Source organism: Trachurus japonicus, chromosome 13, assembly GCF_045865225.1.
Source record: "Trachurus japonicus isolate A0001 chromosome 13, Traja_1.0".
Taxonomy (NCBI): domain Eukaryota; kingdom Metazoa; phylum Chordata; class Actinopteri; order Carangiformes; family Carangidae; genus Trachurus; species Trachurus japonicus.
In genome coordinates, this window is record NC_140919.1 from 26,975,614 (window position 1) to 26,990,897 (window position 15,284).

At 40.1% G+C, this 15,284-nt stretch overlaps 1 protein-coding gene across 1 annotated transcript in view; it reads right to left on the minus strand.

Annotated features, from left to right (window-relative positions):
- col4a3 (collagen, type IV, alpha 3) overlaps positions 1-15,284 on the minus strand; it is a 38,334-nt gene that overhangs the window by 18,169 nt on the left and 4,881 nt on the right. Inside the window, exons 2-22 of the mRNA XM_085795627.1 lie at positions 15,171-15,227; positions 12,836-12,925; positions 12,270-12,314; positions 11,882-11,926; positions 10,678-10,740; positions 8,730-8,783; positions 8,558-8,584; positions 8,228-8,302; positions 7,906-7,968; positions 7,777-7,812; positions 6,692-6,739; positions 5,852-5,926; positions 5,206-5,250; positions 5,040-5,102; positions 4,897-4,941; positions 4,598-4,651; positions 3,483-3,524; positions 3,025-3,106; positions 2,839-2,874; positions 2,483-2,647; positions 2,311-2,403 (exon numbers count right to left, since the gene is read on the minus strand). Of these exons, the coding sequence (XP_085651753.1) occupies positions 2,311-2,403; positions 2,483-2,647; positions 2,839-2,874; positions 3,025-3,106; positions 3,483-3,524; positions 4,598-4,651; positions 4,897-4,941; positions 5,040-5,102; positions 5,206-5,250; positions 5,852-5,926; positions 6,692-6,739; positions 7,777-7,812; positions 7,906-7,968; positions 8,228-8,302; positions 8,558-8,584; positions 8,730-8,783; positions 10,678-10,740; positions 11,882-11,926; positions 12,270-12,314; positions 12,836-12,925; positions 15,171-15,227 (1,303 nt within the window). The remainder of the gene's footprint in view (positions 1-2,310; positions 2,404-2,482; positions 2,648-2,838; positions 2,875-3,024; positions 3,107-3,482; positions 3,525-4,597; positions 4,652-4,896; positions 4,942-5,039; positions 5,103-5,205; positions 5,251-5,851; positions 5,927-6,691; positions 6,740-7,776; positions 7,813-7,905; positions 7,969-8,227; positions 8,303-8,557; positions 8,585-8,729; positions 8,784-10,677; positions 10,741-11,881; positions 11,927-12,269; positions 12,315-12,835; positions 12,926-15,170; positions 15,228-15,284) is intronic.

Below are 15,284 nucleotides of genomic sequence, written 5' to 3' on the forward strand. Positions count from 1 at the left end.
AATTAGTTATCAAAAACATTATCCTAGAGATTCTTTTCTGATTAATTATCTAATTCCACTTTATCTTGTGCCTCTTATTTTACTGAGTTTTCCTCAGATTGTTTCTAAATATGCAACTCCCTCTCCTGTGCTGTTTAATCAGTTGTGTCTATATGGGAGTCAGTAACGTGATGCTAAATTTTTGTGTCCATATGGTTTAGTCAATTTTAAAAAGGTTGCAATTTAAAATAATAAATGTAGGCATACATTGAAGTGTGTGGGCACAGGTTTTTTTTCATATAATATCGAGTGAATGAAGCAGATGAAAGGTCAAGAGGTCACCAGGCTTATCAAGATCCATGATGAATCTATTCTAATAGAGACCAGCTAATATAATCAACTCTCATTTTTTGGGGATGCAATATAAAATTTCTGCTTTTAATCTATGTTAAGAGAATATATGAGAGAATATGGCAAACATATCTAAGTGGTATAACCATAAAAACTTGCTCCAAATAATTCAACTTGCATAAAAACACCAAAATTCCCAATAAAAGACCATATCAACTAGTTTTGGCACAATCTTACAGTAGAGTCAATTTTGTTAATTTGTAAAGAAGGCAATGTGATAGGACACGGTATCACAGAGAACGACCCCTGATTATCACAACTGCTGCATGACAAGAGAGCTCCTTAGAATTACTCATAAATTTATGTTTGTTGGGATTTGGTCAGGCTTAGTAAGTTCACAAAAACAGAAATAATTAGGAAACCTAAAAATGAATATTAACTTTGAGAAATTATGTTTGAAATACTAAGACCAAGGCCATGTGTCGATGGTAATGCCTGTCAAATTTGTTTTAAAATGAAATGGCAAATGGTGTAACCAGTTACACCATTTGACTCCTATTAAAAGCCTTTCTGTTAGAGGCCAATTTAGTCAAATATCAGTAGTTTATGATGGCAGGTTTGTTAGATATCAGTAGTTTATGATGTTAATTAAAGATGCATTGTACCAAAAATACTTTTGAACTTGTATGGTTGCTTTAAAATACCTATAAATCCAGTAATTCCTTTGAAAACTACTGGTTACACCAATTGACACAACCCAAAGTCAAGTGGTAACCAGTATTTTTTCATACAAAACTGACTATATACAGTAATTCAATATAATAATATACAGAATAATTCAATGCAACACATGTGTCTTAACAAATTTTACATAATTTGTCACACATTATTCAGAAAAAAACCTAGTGGTTTTAGGATATGTGCTGCTCAGTATTGCTGAAATGCATTAAAAAATAAATATGGGAACACAGCAAGAAATCTATTTTAATTTAATGTTACAGTACATTTAAATCCATCCAAATATTTTAAATGTTTCATTCTTTTCCGGGTCACATGATCATTTGACATTTTCAGGGGCATCTGTCTTACTTTTGTTAAAAAATGGTGAAAATTTAATTTCAAATTACATAAAACCTAGCCTGACAAACTAGACTATATCATTAAAATGTATAGTCTGGAAACGACTGGTAGACCTCGGCTCAATCCAGGGGGCGGGATGAAGGCTGTCTTTCAAACTGCCTCTGTAAGCAATACGGTAGCGCTACGACTAATCAGAGCAAAGAGCAGGATGACGTTAGCCTGACAAGCCAATTAAAATGTATGTCGTCATCGCGTTAAGCCCGCCCAACGACTCTCTAAACAGATCGAGCGCTGTGATTGGTGAACACAAATGGTGTTCGAGACTCAAAAAGTTCCTACATGGCTTGGGGCGGTGTTTAGCTCAGTTGGTAGAGCACCCGCCCCATGTGTTGAGGCGGCCCCGGTCCGAATCCCGCGTCAAGCGGCCCTATCCTGCGTGTCATTCCCTCCTCTCTGCCTCCCATTTCCTGTCTCTCTCTCAGCTGTCCATTAAAGGCAAAAAAGCCCCAAAAATATACTTAAAAAAAAAAAAAAAAAGTTCCTATGGCTCGTTTCTAGACCTACGGAGCAAATATATTTGCTGCCGCTAGGGTGCGTCTAGATTTCTAGGCTACATAAAACCAGCATGAATGCAAAATCTACATTTTAACAAATCCAATGGAAAACTTTTTATAAGTTGTTTATAGCTCATAATATAGCTCAATATAGCTAATAGCTCATCTTGCCAACCCTTATTTGTCACTGACCTATCCATTGTGTCTTCATTAAAAAGAAATTTTAATCCTAACAGGTGCTGTTGTACAGTATGAGTATAGAAACATGACAACAAATCAGACCAGAACATATACAGTCATCATGGCATGTTATCATCATAATGCCCCCCTCATGTTACCCACTCACCCGGCTGTCCATTCTGCCCTGTGGTCCCAGGAAGTCCATTGAGGCCTGGTGGACCTTTAGGTCCTGGAGGACCAACACCTCCCGCCTGGAAGTCTGTTAGACAGAACATTTGATGTATACATGCTCTATACATTTTTGTTTTTCTTTTTTAATAAAAAAAAAGTTTAATCACCTGGAACTCCTGGTTCTCCTGGTTCTCCTTCAGGTCCCGGAGCTCCTGGAACGCCAGACTTTCCTTGGGGCCCGTTGACTATGGGCCCGGGCTCTCCTAGGTCTCCTTTGGGTCCGGGATAACCAGGTGGCCCTTGGGGCCCTGGTGGCCCAACGATAACCACACCTTGAGAGAAGAATAAGAGATTTTATGTAAATTTATGCTGTCCCCAAAGAAAAAGAGAAACCAGCTAATGAAGTGCAAATGTCACATTTGACTAAATATTTCACAACACTGTGCAACCTGTTCACCATTGTTATTATTGATTTTATCTTTAGTAAAAAAACTCAGAGTGGGAGTGATGGGGTGAAATGTACCTGGCTCGCCTTGCAATCCAGGGAAACCAATGAGTCCTAAAAGAAGAAAGAAAGAAGAAGAAGTCCACTGCTGTGTTGAAAGGATCTGTCACATTACTGTACACTCTGTTACCACAGGTCACAGAGAAGATCTTAAGAAGTTAATGTAGACCCCCGGTGTTTTCAACTGATCAGTGTCTGTGGTACCTTCTTTTCCAGGGGCTCCTGGGGGTCCGGGGGGCCCAAGGTCACCACGCTGGCCCTTGAAGTATATGTTATTCAAGACAATCTGGTAAAACAAAAAACAAAATATATAGCTATCAGTTAAAAAAGGGCTGAGCTATAACGCAAAAATAAAATAAAATGGAGATAAATCGAACAGTAAAAGTGGCACAGTGGCAACCACAAACACAACACACATCCACTCGCTAGAGACACATCCACACATTAGATCATGTAAAAAAAAAAAAGGAAAAAGGAAACAAATAAATAAATAGACTTCGACTGTTGTAGCAGCATAAATATAAACACAGTCACAGTGTTATTACATGTTAACTTTTTGTTGTGTTTTGCTTTTTAGTGCAGACTTGTGGGGATGTCTGGGATAAAAACTGTGAAGAACTATTACTGTTCAATCACTGAGCTATAGAGAAAGTCAGACTCACCTCTCCTGGGGCACCTGGAGGACCACGTTCACCTTTCTCCCCCTGAAAACACGACAGAGCACAGTTTGTGTTGTCAGAGCAGGTTCAGATCTTTTCACAGTAGGAGAAACTACGGCATCTTGACACATGGGTTGGTTGTCACAGTGTCATATCTCCCACACAGGAGCGAGTTTGTCACTCACTGTTCCAAAGCTTTTAAGCTCTTGGCATGTGGTTTGAGTGACTGTCATCTCAGGTTTGCTCTTTTGCAACCCTAAAAGTGAAAAATCCAAACTGCACTATTTATTTGATAAAACTGTGATATGTAACCATTTTAAATGATGTTGCTTTTGCACTGGATATAAATGAGTAGAGGTGTATTTTGATACCTTAAGGTCCTGTATTGAAGATTGAAGTCTAGCTAGAAATACTAAAAGCATCACTCTCTGGGGTAAGCTGTCTCAGGCCTTTCAGGGCGAATAGCACAGGAAAGCATTACACTACACATGAAACAGCTTTTGTAGATTTCTTTGACATATTTTGTTCAGCAGGTCACAATATGACCAGGGGTGTGATGGCTATAATGATTAAAAATATATTTTTAATTTCAGCTCCATCTGGTTCTAAAGTGGCAATAAAATGGCTGAAATACACAGAATGACAGCATTTAATCAGAAAACATTAAATTGCATATTTTCAGACAGGAACGCAGTGCATGGAGTGCTTCTTGGGTGTTGCAGAAAAGTGTATCCCTCAGGTGCTCTTCAGTTGGGGAGATCCATAAAGAGTTGCAGACAGAAAACCGAGGCACTCGTGAGGGTACGACCAATTAAAATGCCTTTATTGGTACATGGCTAATCTATTAAAAGCGAGTCAACGCGTTTCAGCCAAACTGGCCTTCGTCAGGACAAAAGTTTGTCGCTTTTAATAGATTAGCCATGTACCAATAAAGGCATTTTAATTGGTCGTACCCTCACGAGTGCCTCGGTTTTCTGTCTGCAATTAAATTGCATATGTTTTTATAGGAATTGTCCAACAGGAGGAAGAAAGTAAAAAAGGAGTGAAAGCAAAAAGTGAGACAAGATGCCCTCCTTGCGTGTGTGTGCTACTGCAATAGAACTTAATACAAGACTCACCCTGGCTCCGTCGATACCTGGAGGACCGAGGTACCCACGATCCCCTGGGTCTCCCTGAAGACACACACAGGTTCAGTCAGACAGGATGTTTTTGTCAGTAGTTTATGAACACTACAGCAGAAACTGTCTGAGGATGTTTCAAGATGTCTACACATGTCGTCCATGTGACAGAGAAGAGAAATGTCAAGACAGCAAGAAGTTCAAGTTCTCTTTCACTGAGGCAACATTTTGTTATTACCATCTCTGTTAATTACCATTAACAGAAAGTTAAACAAGTCTCAGGCCCCAAGGTGAGTTACCTGGCCCCCCAGCTCTCCAACGAGTCCTTCCTTCCCCTGTTTACCCTGGAACACACACAGCAGTTAGAACACAATGAAGTGGTTTAGGTTTCTGCAGAATTTCAGATCATTACCAGTGAAAATGATCTCTTTCTCGCTCTCACCAGTGCTCCGGGGTCACCTTGCGCTCCCTTTTGCCCTTTCGGCCCCAGTCGACCGTGCAGACCCTGGGGGAAGACACAAATGCATCACTCGATCAAAAACATTAATCAACTACTGTTGTGAATGTGATATGAGACAGGGAGAGACTGAGAGACAGGTCTGACTTACAGGAAGTCCAAGACAACCTTTAGCTCCAACGTCACCTGGTTCTCCCTAAGATATCGTGAAAGACATTAGTGAGGATCAACAGAGAGGCTGACACAGACAGACAGACAGACAGACAGACAGACAGACAGACAGACAGACAGACAGACAGACAGACAGACAGACAGACAGGCAGACACAGACACAGACAGACAGACAGGCAGACAGACAGACAGACAGACAGACAGACAGACAGGCAGACACAGACACAGACAGACAGACAGGCAGACAGACAGACAGACAGACAGACACAGACACAGACACAGACAGACAGACAGACACAGGCAGACAGACAGACAGACAGACAGACAGACAGACAGACAGACAGACAGACAGACAGACAGACAGACAGACAGACAGACAGACAGACAGACAGACACACACAGACAGACAGACACACACACAGACAGACAGACAGACAGACAGACACACACACACACAGACAGACAGACAGACAGACAGACAGACAGACAGACAGACAGACAGACAGACAGACAGACAGACAGACAGACAGACAGACAGATAGATAGACAGACACAGGCAGACAGACAGACAGACAGACAGACAGACAGACAGACAGACAGACAGACAGACAGACAGACAGACAGACCTTCAGCTCTTTGGGTCCTTCAGCATAAAGTTTGATTCCTTTCTGTCCTGGAATCCCTGGAGGTCCACGATCACCCTAAAAACCAAGTACAGCTAATGATGATGACGATGAGGATGAGGATGATGAGGATGATGATGTTTAGTTTAGTTTATTTATTTGTTTCATTTATCGAAAAATTAAAACAAAACAACTCAAAAAAATAACAATACTGCAACTCCTGAATGAACGGGGGCAGAAAGAAGCAAACTTATGTTGTCTACCCCCTTTTTTTTTTAAAGAAATTCTTTCACAAATTAGATAACATGTTGATTATGTGCTAAGACATTTATTGTTTATTGTTTTTTCTCTCTCTCTTCTTCTTCTTCTTCTTTTTCTCATCATCTCATTCATTATTATTGTGTTGTATTATTCATTCATGTATGTATTTTTCCTTACTTCCTTATATTTACTGTTTAATCACTTACTTTTCTACTTATTTTTCATTACTGTTTAATTATTTCCTATGTTATTGTTTTTAAACTGTAACAAATTTGGTTTTTGAATATGTGGGTGAGGTTTTTATATAAGCCCTTTTGGGTTTCATACCTCCCCTTTGCACATCCCAGTCATGATGATTGTCCATGCTGTTTTAAATGATATTGTTCGTGCTGAATAAATAAATTAAAAAGAAAAAAAAAATTGTGACGATGATGATGATGATGATGATGATGATGATGATGATGATGATGATGATGATGAATGTCATGGTGAGGATGATGAGGGTGTTTCACAGTTTAAATAGGTTATATTTCTGCCTTCACATCACATTAACACATTCAGTTCTGAATCCCGTTAACTTACTGTCTGTCCCTGGGGACCCGGGATGACTGGACTGGGACCCTCCTGACCCTGAAACAAAACACAGTCTCATCAGGACCTGATATTGATAGACTGATCCAACAGCACATTGGTCACTCAAACATCAGGGGGAGTTGTGATGTGATTTTTGATGAATGAGATGATATTTAAATACAATCCCCTCTGTCCCCCCAAAGCCTTTTCAGATCACACGGTGATGGGTGAGGGCAAGATGGAAATTGGCACAGACAAAATACTAACTTGTCAACAAGTTACTTAGTTGTATGAACACTGTAACAACTTGTGAGCAAGATACAATTGAAGAGAAGCTCCAGTAAAAATACAGCAGATTTCTGGAAAAATAAAAATCCTACAAAGTTAGATGGTGGGTCTAAATGGGCGGAGACTGCTTTGTTATGATGTCACAAAGTCACATTTAAGTCCTGACAGCCAGTTACTGAATACAGGGTTTGTGCATTTGTCTGTGGAATGAGGTCTTGATGCTTTCACAGTATTAATATTGATAATAGTGAACCTAGACCTGCTTTGTAATTATTCTACACACAGACCTTTGTAAAGCTTGTTTTTCCCAAGTGCAGAGCCTGAAGGTTATTTCATGAATAGAGTTGTTCCGATCCTTATACTGAAACGTATCAGAAACACCTGATGATCTGCTACCACATAATTTATTAATTTCAATGTTTTTCAGATGCCAATTCTTCTTCTCTGCTCTAAAATAGTTGCCTACACAGAGGTGATGTCCGATAGTTTGGGAAGCATAGCGGGTTAGAGAAATATCAACAATTGGGGAAAATGTTCCAGTGGATAGCTCCGCCAGCAGAAAGTCAATACGCTCAGTCTATAAGGCTTTTGTAGGGAGGAGTAGGTCTTGTGTAAATCGATCATGTATCTGTTCAGGTTTTATCAGGGTTTAACCTGAGCCATACAACAATGACAGCACCATATCATATCAGCACATGGCAATAGTTCACACCTGTTGGTACCTGATTAGTACTCAGTATCAGCTGATACAGGTGTGGGTGTCAGGAAGTAAAACATAATGATCAGGCTGTCAGACTCCCACTTACCTTCTCTCCTTGCAACCCTGGTGCACCTGGCCTTCCCTAAGGAAAAAAAACAAACACCTGATGTCAATTCCTGGATGTGCTGATCATTACTGACATTTAAATAAAGTTTGTCTCAGATATGTAGCCTACAGGATTTCCAGAGGGTCCTGCTGGTCCTGGTAGTCCCTGTGGACCTGCAGCTCCGTTCGACCCCTGAAAAAAAAAACAGTAAATCAGAACACATCATTCATCAGCTAATCAGAGAGCACTGAGCACTAACTTGACTTTAATGAATTAATTTAAATAGAAAAGTATCATCTATACAGTTTTTATCATGTGAGTAAATTTGATATCTATCAGCCTGTACAGTCTACAGTGCTCAGCAGAAAAACGTGACACTAGTCATGGTTTCACTCCTTTTTACGCTCAAAAAACTGAGGACAATAAAATAAAATGTCTGACACTGACTGACCTCTAGTCCAGACGGTCCTTGTGGTCCTCTTGCTCCTTTAACTTCTGATTGAATGGAGTAGACCAGCGTGTCCCCCTAAAACCAGAAGTGAGCAGGAACAGTCAGAGGTCTAAAAATATGGTGTCCTGCTTGCTGAGGGCTCTGTGATGCTGTGTTGATACATGTGTTGATACATCTTAAAATGAGAGCAGGCCTTGTTGAAACATCAGCTTTGAGCATTGTACGTTATTTAAATTTGGGTGGATCAGTTTAAGAGAATAAATAATTTCCCATTCAACCTTCAACAATTTGTATGACAGTATGTGAAGAGGTTCAGGTGTGAACTCTTACCTTTGGACCTCGCAGTCCAGGCTGACCCTGAAAAACACAACATGCGATTAGCTTAGGATTTCTGCACTAATTAGCTTTGCCTCAGCCTGCTGTGATAAATCTAAATGACTGACAGGGAAAAACAGGAAGTCTTCACAACAGTCAATCGCTGCTTTGCACAGGTAGGACTTACTGGTGTGCCTGGAGGTCCTGGAACCCCAGGGTATCCTGGGTACCCAACATCCCCCTGAAAAACATCAATCAATCAATCAATCAATCAATCAATCAATCAATCAATCAATCAATCAATCAATCAACCAACCAATCAACCAATCAATCAATCAATCAATCAATCAATCAATCAATCAATCAATCAATCAATCAATCAATCAATCAACCAACCAACCAACCAACCAACCAAGCAACCAACCAACCAAGCAACCAAGCAACCAATCAACCAATCAATCAATCAATCAATCAATCAATCAATCAATCAATCAATCAATCAATCAATCAATCAATCAATCAGTGTGTCTGTGCTCGGTCTATCCTTTAAAGACTCTATCTACGCATCTTTATGCAGGCATAAATATCTGTCTGTCCATCATCAGATTATATTGTTATTGTTGATTAAGTAGCAGCCTGGGGAGTAAAAATCTTTCTGTAATGAGATATTAGATTATTAACTTTCAAATAATGTACCAGCAACAAGTGGCAGGAAGTCCTTATGGATTTACTTTTTTGGCAGTATATTAGTGTATTTTTTGTGGATTAGCATGATTTTGTTTTAACTGACAATAATAATGTAGATGAGGTAGGAACTCGCTGCTTTCAAGTGAACCAGATATGAGTTAAACATCCCATAGCAGCTGAGCTGAAGAAGCTGTATTGTGGATATTGTGATGAACTGGAGACTGGGGACACTAAGAAGTGTAGTCCCATGTTTTTTGTTTTTATTACAGAGACCTGGTTAAAGGACAACACTCCAGACTGTTGTGTGGATTTAACTGGTTTTACTGCTGTATGAGTGGACAGAGAGGGGAAAGAAGAAACATGTGAGGATGTTGAACTTTTGGCAGTTGGTCTTAGACCTTATTATTTCCGGTGGGACTTTTCTGTCCGCTATTGTTGTTCAGACCCAGCAGCAACCTGAGTATTTAATATCAGTGGATTTTAACCATGCCATGTTACCCTTTCAACTGACTGGCTTCACTCAGGATGTTGACTGTGCCACAAGTGAAAATAAGACACCTGATCTGATTTGTTGTATGCAAACATGAAGGAGGATTACACTGCTTCAGCTCTACCACTACTTGACAGATTAGATCTGTTTTTTCTTCAGCCTTTCTACAAAACTGAGATAGAGAGTCCCCACTTTCTCTCCCCTTTTTCCACATTTAACTCGCACATGGCCTAGCCCAAGGCCGCCTGTCTCCGGCTCCCTGATTGAACATCATATACATTTGATTGATAAATGTAATATTCAGATCATGCCAGTAGTCTGAATCAATGTTATTGTTTACCATAAGCTTGCACGTACTGCTTACGTCATCACGGTAGTAGAGGCGCAAACCGGATGTGATGTCTCAGGAGCAGGTTCTGTTATCCAGCAATAAAGCAACATACTGCGAAGCTCCGTTTCTTCATTCTAAACTAAGTAAACGATACTCATAAATACCACAATAAATATGAAGACATCGCTCACACACTTTGGTAATAAAAGTCTTCTGTTTTTCTTCACGCTGTTAGAGTGAGATTATATAAAAACGTCAGCCTCGCAGTGGTGTCTTGGAGACTGGACAACGGGGTAAAAAGTCTGAGACAAGAGTCTGGACTCACTCACTCAGGACTGTTGTTGAGAGACACATGCATCTCATTTTCCCATCAGACTGTCACTGTACACAACCTGTCTGTCTCTCTCTCCTCATCTTTCTATTATACAGGCAGAACAGCAGAAACCACCTGAATTTATCTATCTTTTTACTTCATTGATCAGCCAATCATTTTTTGAAATATTCAGTTTTTGTTCAATTATAGCACAAACCATTTGGACCCAGTCAAGAGGTATGGTGTAAGACCTCTGCAAGAAACCTGGTAGGCAGTATTCACAATGCCTTCAGTGAAATACAATGGTCATCCACCTTTGTCCCATTGCATCCTGGGAATCCTGGTCTGCCAATTGGTCCTTCATGTCCAGGAAGTCCCTGAAAAACAAGAAGTGTAATGTACCACACTAAGAAAAAATCGTTTTCCTCTCATTGGTAACTTCTACAACATGTTCCATACAGTTATTCGTGTCTTATTTTTAAACACTCCGTGTCTGAGTATTTTAACTTGTTTCTGATGCTGTTGAAGGACCAGTAGGATTTAGGACAGAAATGGCATCTAAAGCGACTTTAATGTGTATAGTCACAAGAAAATGTTTTTTAGATTATGAAACTCATAAGATTAGAATGGGTCATATCTACAGAGGAAGCTAGCCTGATGCATCAGCCGCTTATTTCATTACATTTCATATAGCGTCTGAACACGAGCCATAGGGATTCGTTTGCTTCCGGGAGGCGGTTGCTTACATTTGCTTCAACTAATCGCTGCTGCTTGGTGGTCACGTGTGCTATACACCGGTTAAGCTCATAGGTTAATCTTGAGCGCTTGAGTTCAACGTCATCGCCTTCACTTACCCGTCTGTTCGCTGATTGCAAACCGAAACGCATTGCTAGTGTCCTGACTACATGGTTGAGGCAAATGAAATTTGCCGGAACCAGTAGGCGGCGCTAGCCTGGCTAAGAGGAAGCAGGGCCTCATACACAAAACTTCCTTGTTGGACCACCATGTTTCTACAGTAGTCCACAATGAACAAACCATACACTAGCCTTAGATGGGGGCTTTGCATTTTATCTTACCTAAAGGTGAGGTATTGGGTTTATTGATATCTGAACTCAACACTAGATGGTACTAAATCTTACACACTGATCCTATAAAGATATTAGAAAATTCTATAAAAACAAACAAACAAACAATTATTTTAATGTACAAACTGGTAAGAATATTTTTCACTTGTTTTGCTTATACTGTAAAATAAACATTAGTTGCAGTTGAAATACGGAAATAATTTATATGTAACATGCCCTCATCGCCCCTGATGTGATCTGTGTATTCCTTTAAATAGTTACGTTTTTAAAAACCTGAGGTAAACTTTTTAAATGTGCTCTGAGGTAGAATTGCTTTGCTAAAGTAACAACATTGTGGAAATTATGGTGGCTGAAATATTTACTGAAACATAATGTATCAGGGCTTATTGCTTAAATTGTGAATTGTTGACTGTTATTGTGTAAATGTTCTTACCGGCAGTCCTGGAGGTCCTGGGAAACCAGGTTTCCCTGGAAGACCCTGGAGAACACAGAGAGGCAGACGATTACTACCTGATATTGACCTTTATTTGCTGTCTCCTTCTTCTATCACTGAGTGTGGGATGTCTGTTTACAGTCACGTTTTAAAGGTACCAGATTTGTCATTTGTTTACATTTCCCTAACATGCTGCTCTAGTCTGAGAAGATGCAGAAGAGGCTGAAACAGATCCAGATACAGACAGTTCCAGAATGACACTGAAGTCAACTTAAGATCTGAAATTATAAAATGAGAGAAATAAAAGCACCAGCGATGGACCAGTGGTTCACTGGGAAATTTAAAAAGGGGCAAGACATTGTTAAAAAATTAATAATTGTCGTCCTACCCGAGAGCCTTTCAGGCCTGGACTTCCTTGTGTTCCTCCATCACCCTGAGGATGGACAAAAGAGAAAAGGATCATCAGACTAAAGAATATGATCTGGTTTCACAAACATACGGTGGCCGCTTTAAAAAATCAGTGTAATTGTTGTAGTCTAGGGTTAGTGTATGTGTGTTACCAGGAAATTAAGAGGTGCTTGGCTGTGATGCTTCTTGGTATATACTGTATTTTTAGTCAGTGGATGTGTGGAGAATCTTAGGTCTGTTGGCAGAAACATGTACCACTGAGGTTTCATGTGATCTGTGTGATTTAATTAATGGTCATAATCCTTCACAGGAGAACTACTATTTTCATGATCAATACATCTGACAAGTATCTTCTTTAAGTATGCATCAACATCTTGTTTTGTCCGCCAGGCTGTGAAATATTATTTTGATCTGATGATGGGATTTACAGGAGTTTTAATGAACAGGAAATGACTGAACACTTGTGAGGTCACAGAGGCATTATTAAACATATGAATCTTAAGAGGTTACAAGTGAAATAATAATAACGATCAGGTGTTACTGTACCTTCTCCCCTTGTGGCCCCTGATGACCCTCGTTTCCGGGGTAACCAATCATTCCAGGAAGTCCATCTTCTCCAAAGTAACCAGGTTCACCCTGTAAGGGACAAAACATAAGTAAATGTAAAGCAAAGTTCAGAGGTGTATCAGAGATCCTGGCTGCAGCCCAGCTGCACTCAGGTGAACAGATGATGTTTCATGTTCAGCAGAGAGGAACCAGCTTTTCTTCTCCTGCTGCTGAACACACCTGAGATCACAGAGTCCACACCTGGGTGGTCTCCCAATCCACACCTGAGTCACATCAGACTGTAGCAGAGACACAAAGGCTTCAGACACCACTGCAGCTGAACGCAGATCTGAGGACAGTTTGCGTTTTACAGCAGAGTGAAGATAACAATAAAAGGAACACTGATGTAAAGATTATCTCTGTGCAATAAAATATATTCAGTTTGTTGACCACTGAGTCTACAGAGTGTGAAGAGCAGAGACAGAGGAGATAAGCTCACTCCGGCTCAGAAACATCTGGATCTTCTACAGCATATAATAAATTAAGTGTACTCAAGAGCTGAATATTAACTTCAGAGAGCTTAATTAATTTGTTATATGTTTAAGTTGTAACTGAACTAAAGTTCTCACCAAATACCTGCAAACCCACTAGACCCACATCCAGAAACCTGTACTACTGTATGAGACATGTTAAACATATCCAGTTTATCTACTTTCTCTGGCTTCAGTGAACCTTTTAAATACTGAACAGTGATCTATGGACTATGATTAATATTAATAATAATATATATATATATATATATACTGTATATAAATAAACAGTGTATGGATCATTGTTGGTGTAGTTTTTATCTCCAGTTCTGGTCACAGAGTCTCCTCATGTTGTTCTCAGCTGCAGTGGTGAAGAGGTGCATATGGCTTCATCACTGTCATGATCAAAGAGTGTGTTCAGGTCAGTGGACAAAGACTCAAACAGTAAAATCACACCCTGATCTATAAAAACATCTGCAGATCTTTGTTATTAAAGGTGTACAGAAATGGTCGTTTGTCCTGTTTGTCACGCCGAGTTTCCACGAGTTGCCGCACAAGTTTACCCGAGTAAGGAAAACAAATTTGATTGGTCGTTATCAAGCGAGCAGGATATTCAAAGCTTGCGTGTGTGTGTCTCAGACGTTTGATTGTGGCTGATGAATCGTGAGCAAGGTGACGCATAATCCGTGCGCCTGCATTATCCAATGCGAAAAAAAAAAAAAAACACACTTTCATCCCGGATTTACTCGTCTGATAGATGAGTTATTACACTAATTTTAAGACCCACAGTGGGATCAAATTCTATTTTCTTTTCTGTACACCTTTAATCACCCTATAATAAACTATTTTGTCCCTGTCAGGATCCTATGAGCTGATAAACCATAGTAACAAGAGAACCACCAGTGTGGGACTGAAAACACAGAAAGCTGATAACTGATCAGTCTTTCTCACTGAGTCTGTGTTTAGCAAACACGACTGATGGCTGTTCATAAGACTAAAGCTGTGACTGACAATCATTTTCAAGCATTTCCCTTTCCAACAGTTTCTATTTGTCTTTCTATTATTTACTATTCACTGTTCAGTATCAGCATGTTGTGTCACTGACTGTTACAACAGTGTTTTTGTGTGCAAAGGACAAATCCCCTAATACTGATAAGACTGAGCAGAGAAGTCAGGTAAATCGGAATCCCCCTCTCTGATTGTCTGCCCCCCCTCTATCATACATGTCCTGGACCTGTGCAGTGATAGCAGGTCACCACTGGAGGGCAGTAGACTGTAGCCACCAACTGATCCAGGGTCATGGAGGTCTGATGTTCTCAAAAACCAAGGGTGTCATTTCCAACAGGTGGGTGGGACATTTTCAGTCCTGCGGGGCAGAGGTGCGGGACCTGGGGGTCTGCTTTGGCCCAGGTGTTAACACCCTGTCCTAAGACCTGACAATTGTGAGTGCCGCCGCCAGCAGCTATGGATTACAGACATGAAATCAACAGAGACCTCTAACCCTCATGATCTAAAATGTGATTTTAGTGTTGGTGTGATAATGATTTTCATCATTCACTAGTACGGTCATATGTTTTTTTCTTCCATTAAACTACTTTTAATATGAAAATCCCTGCACTCATTTATCAAATATGTGCCAGATGAATGTGTGTTTATTGTACATGTCTACACATGACTGTGGCCAGTTGTCAGTTGTTTGTCACAACACAAACACACACAGTAGAAAACAGTCATGTACCACAGGACTGAAACACTTCAGCTCTGACTTCATTATGTCACCTGTCCCACCTGATCCTCCCACTCACCTTTTGACCTTTGACCCCATCACAGTGACATAATGACTTCCCACTGCAGTGACACACCTGCAGAGACAGGAAGGACTTTTTAAATTATTCTGATGATCCATGCAAATTTCAACA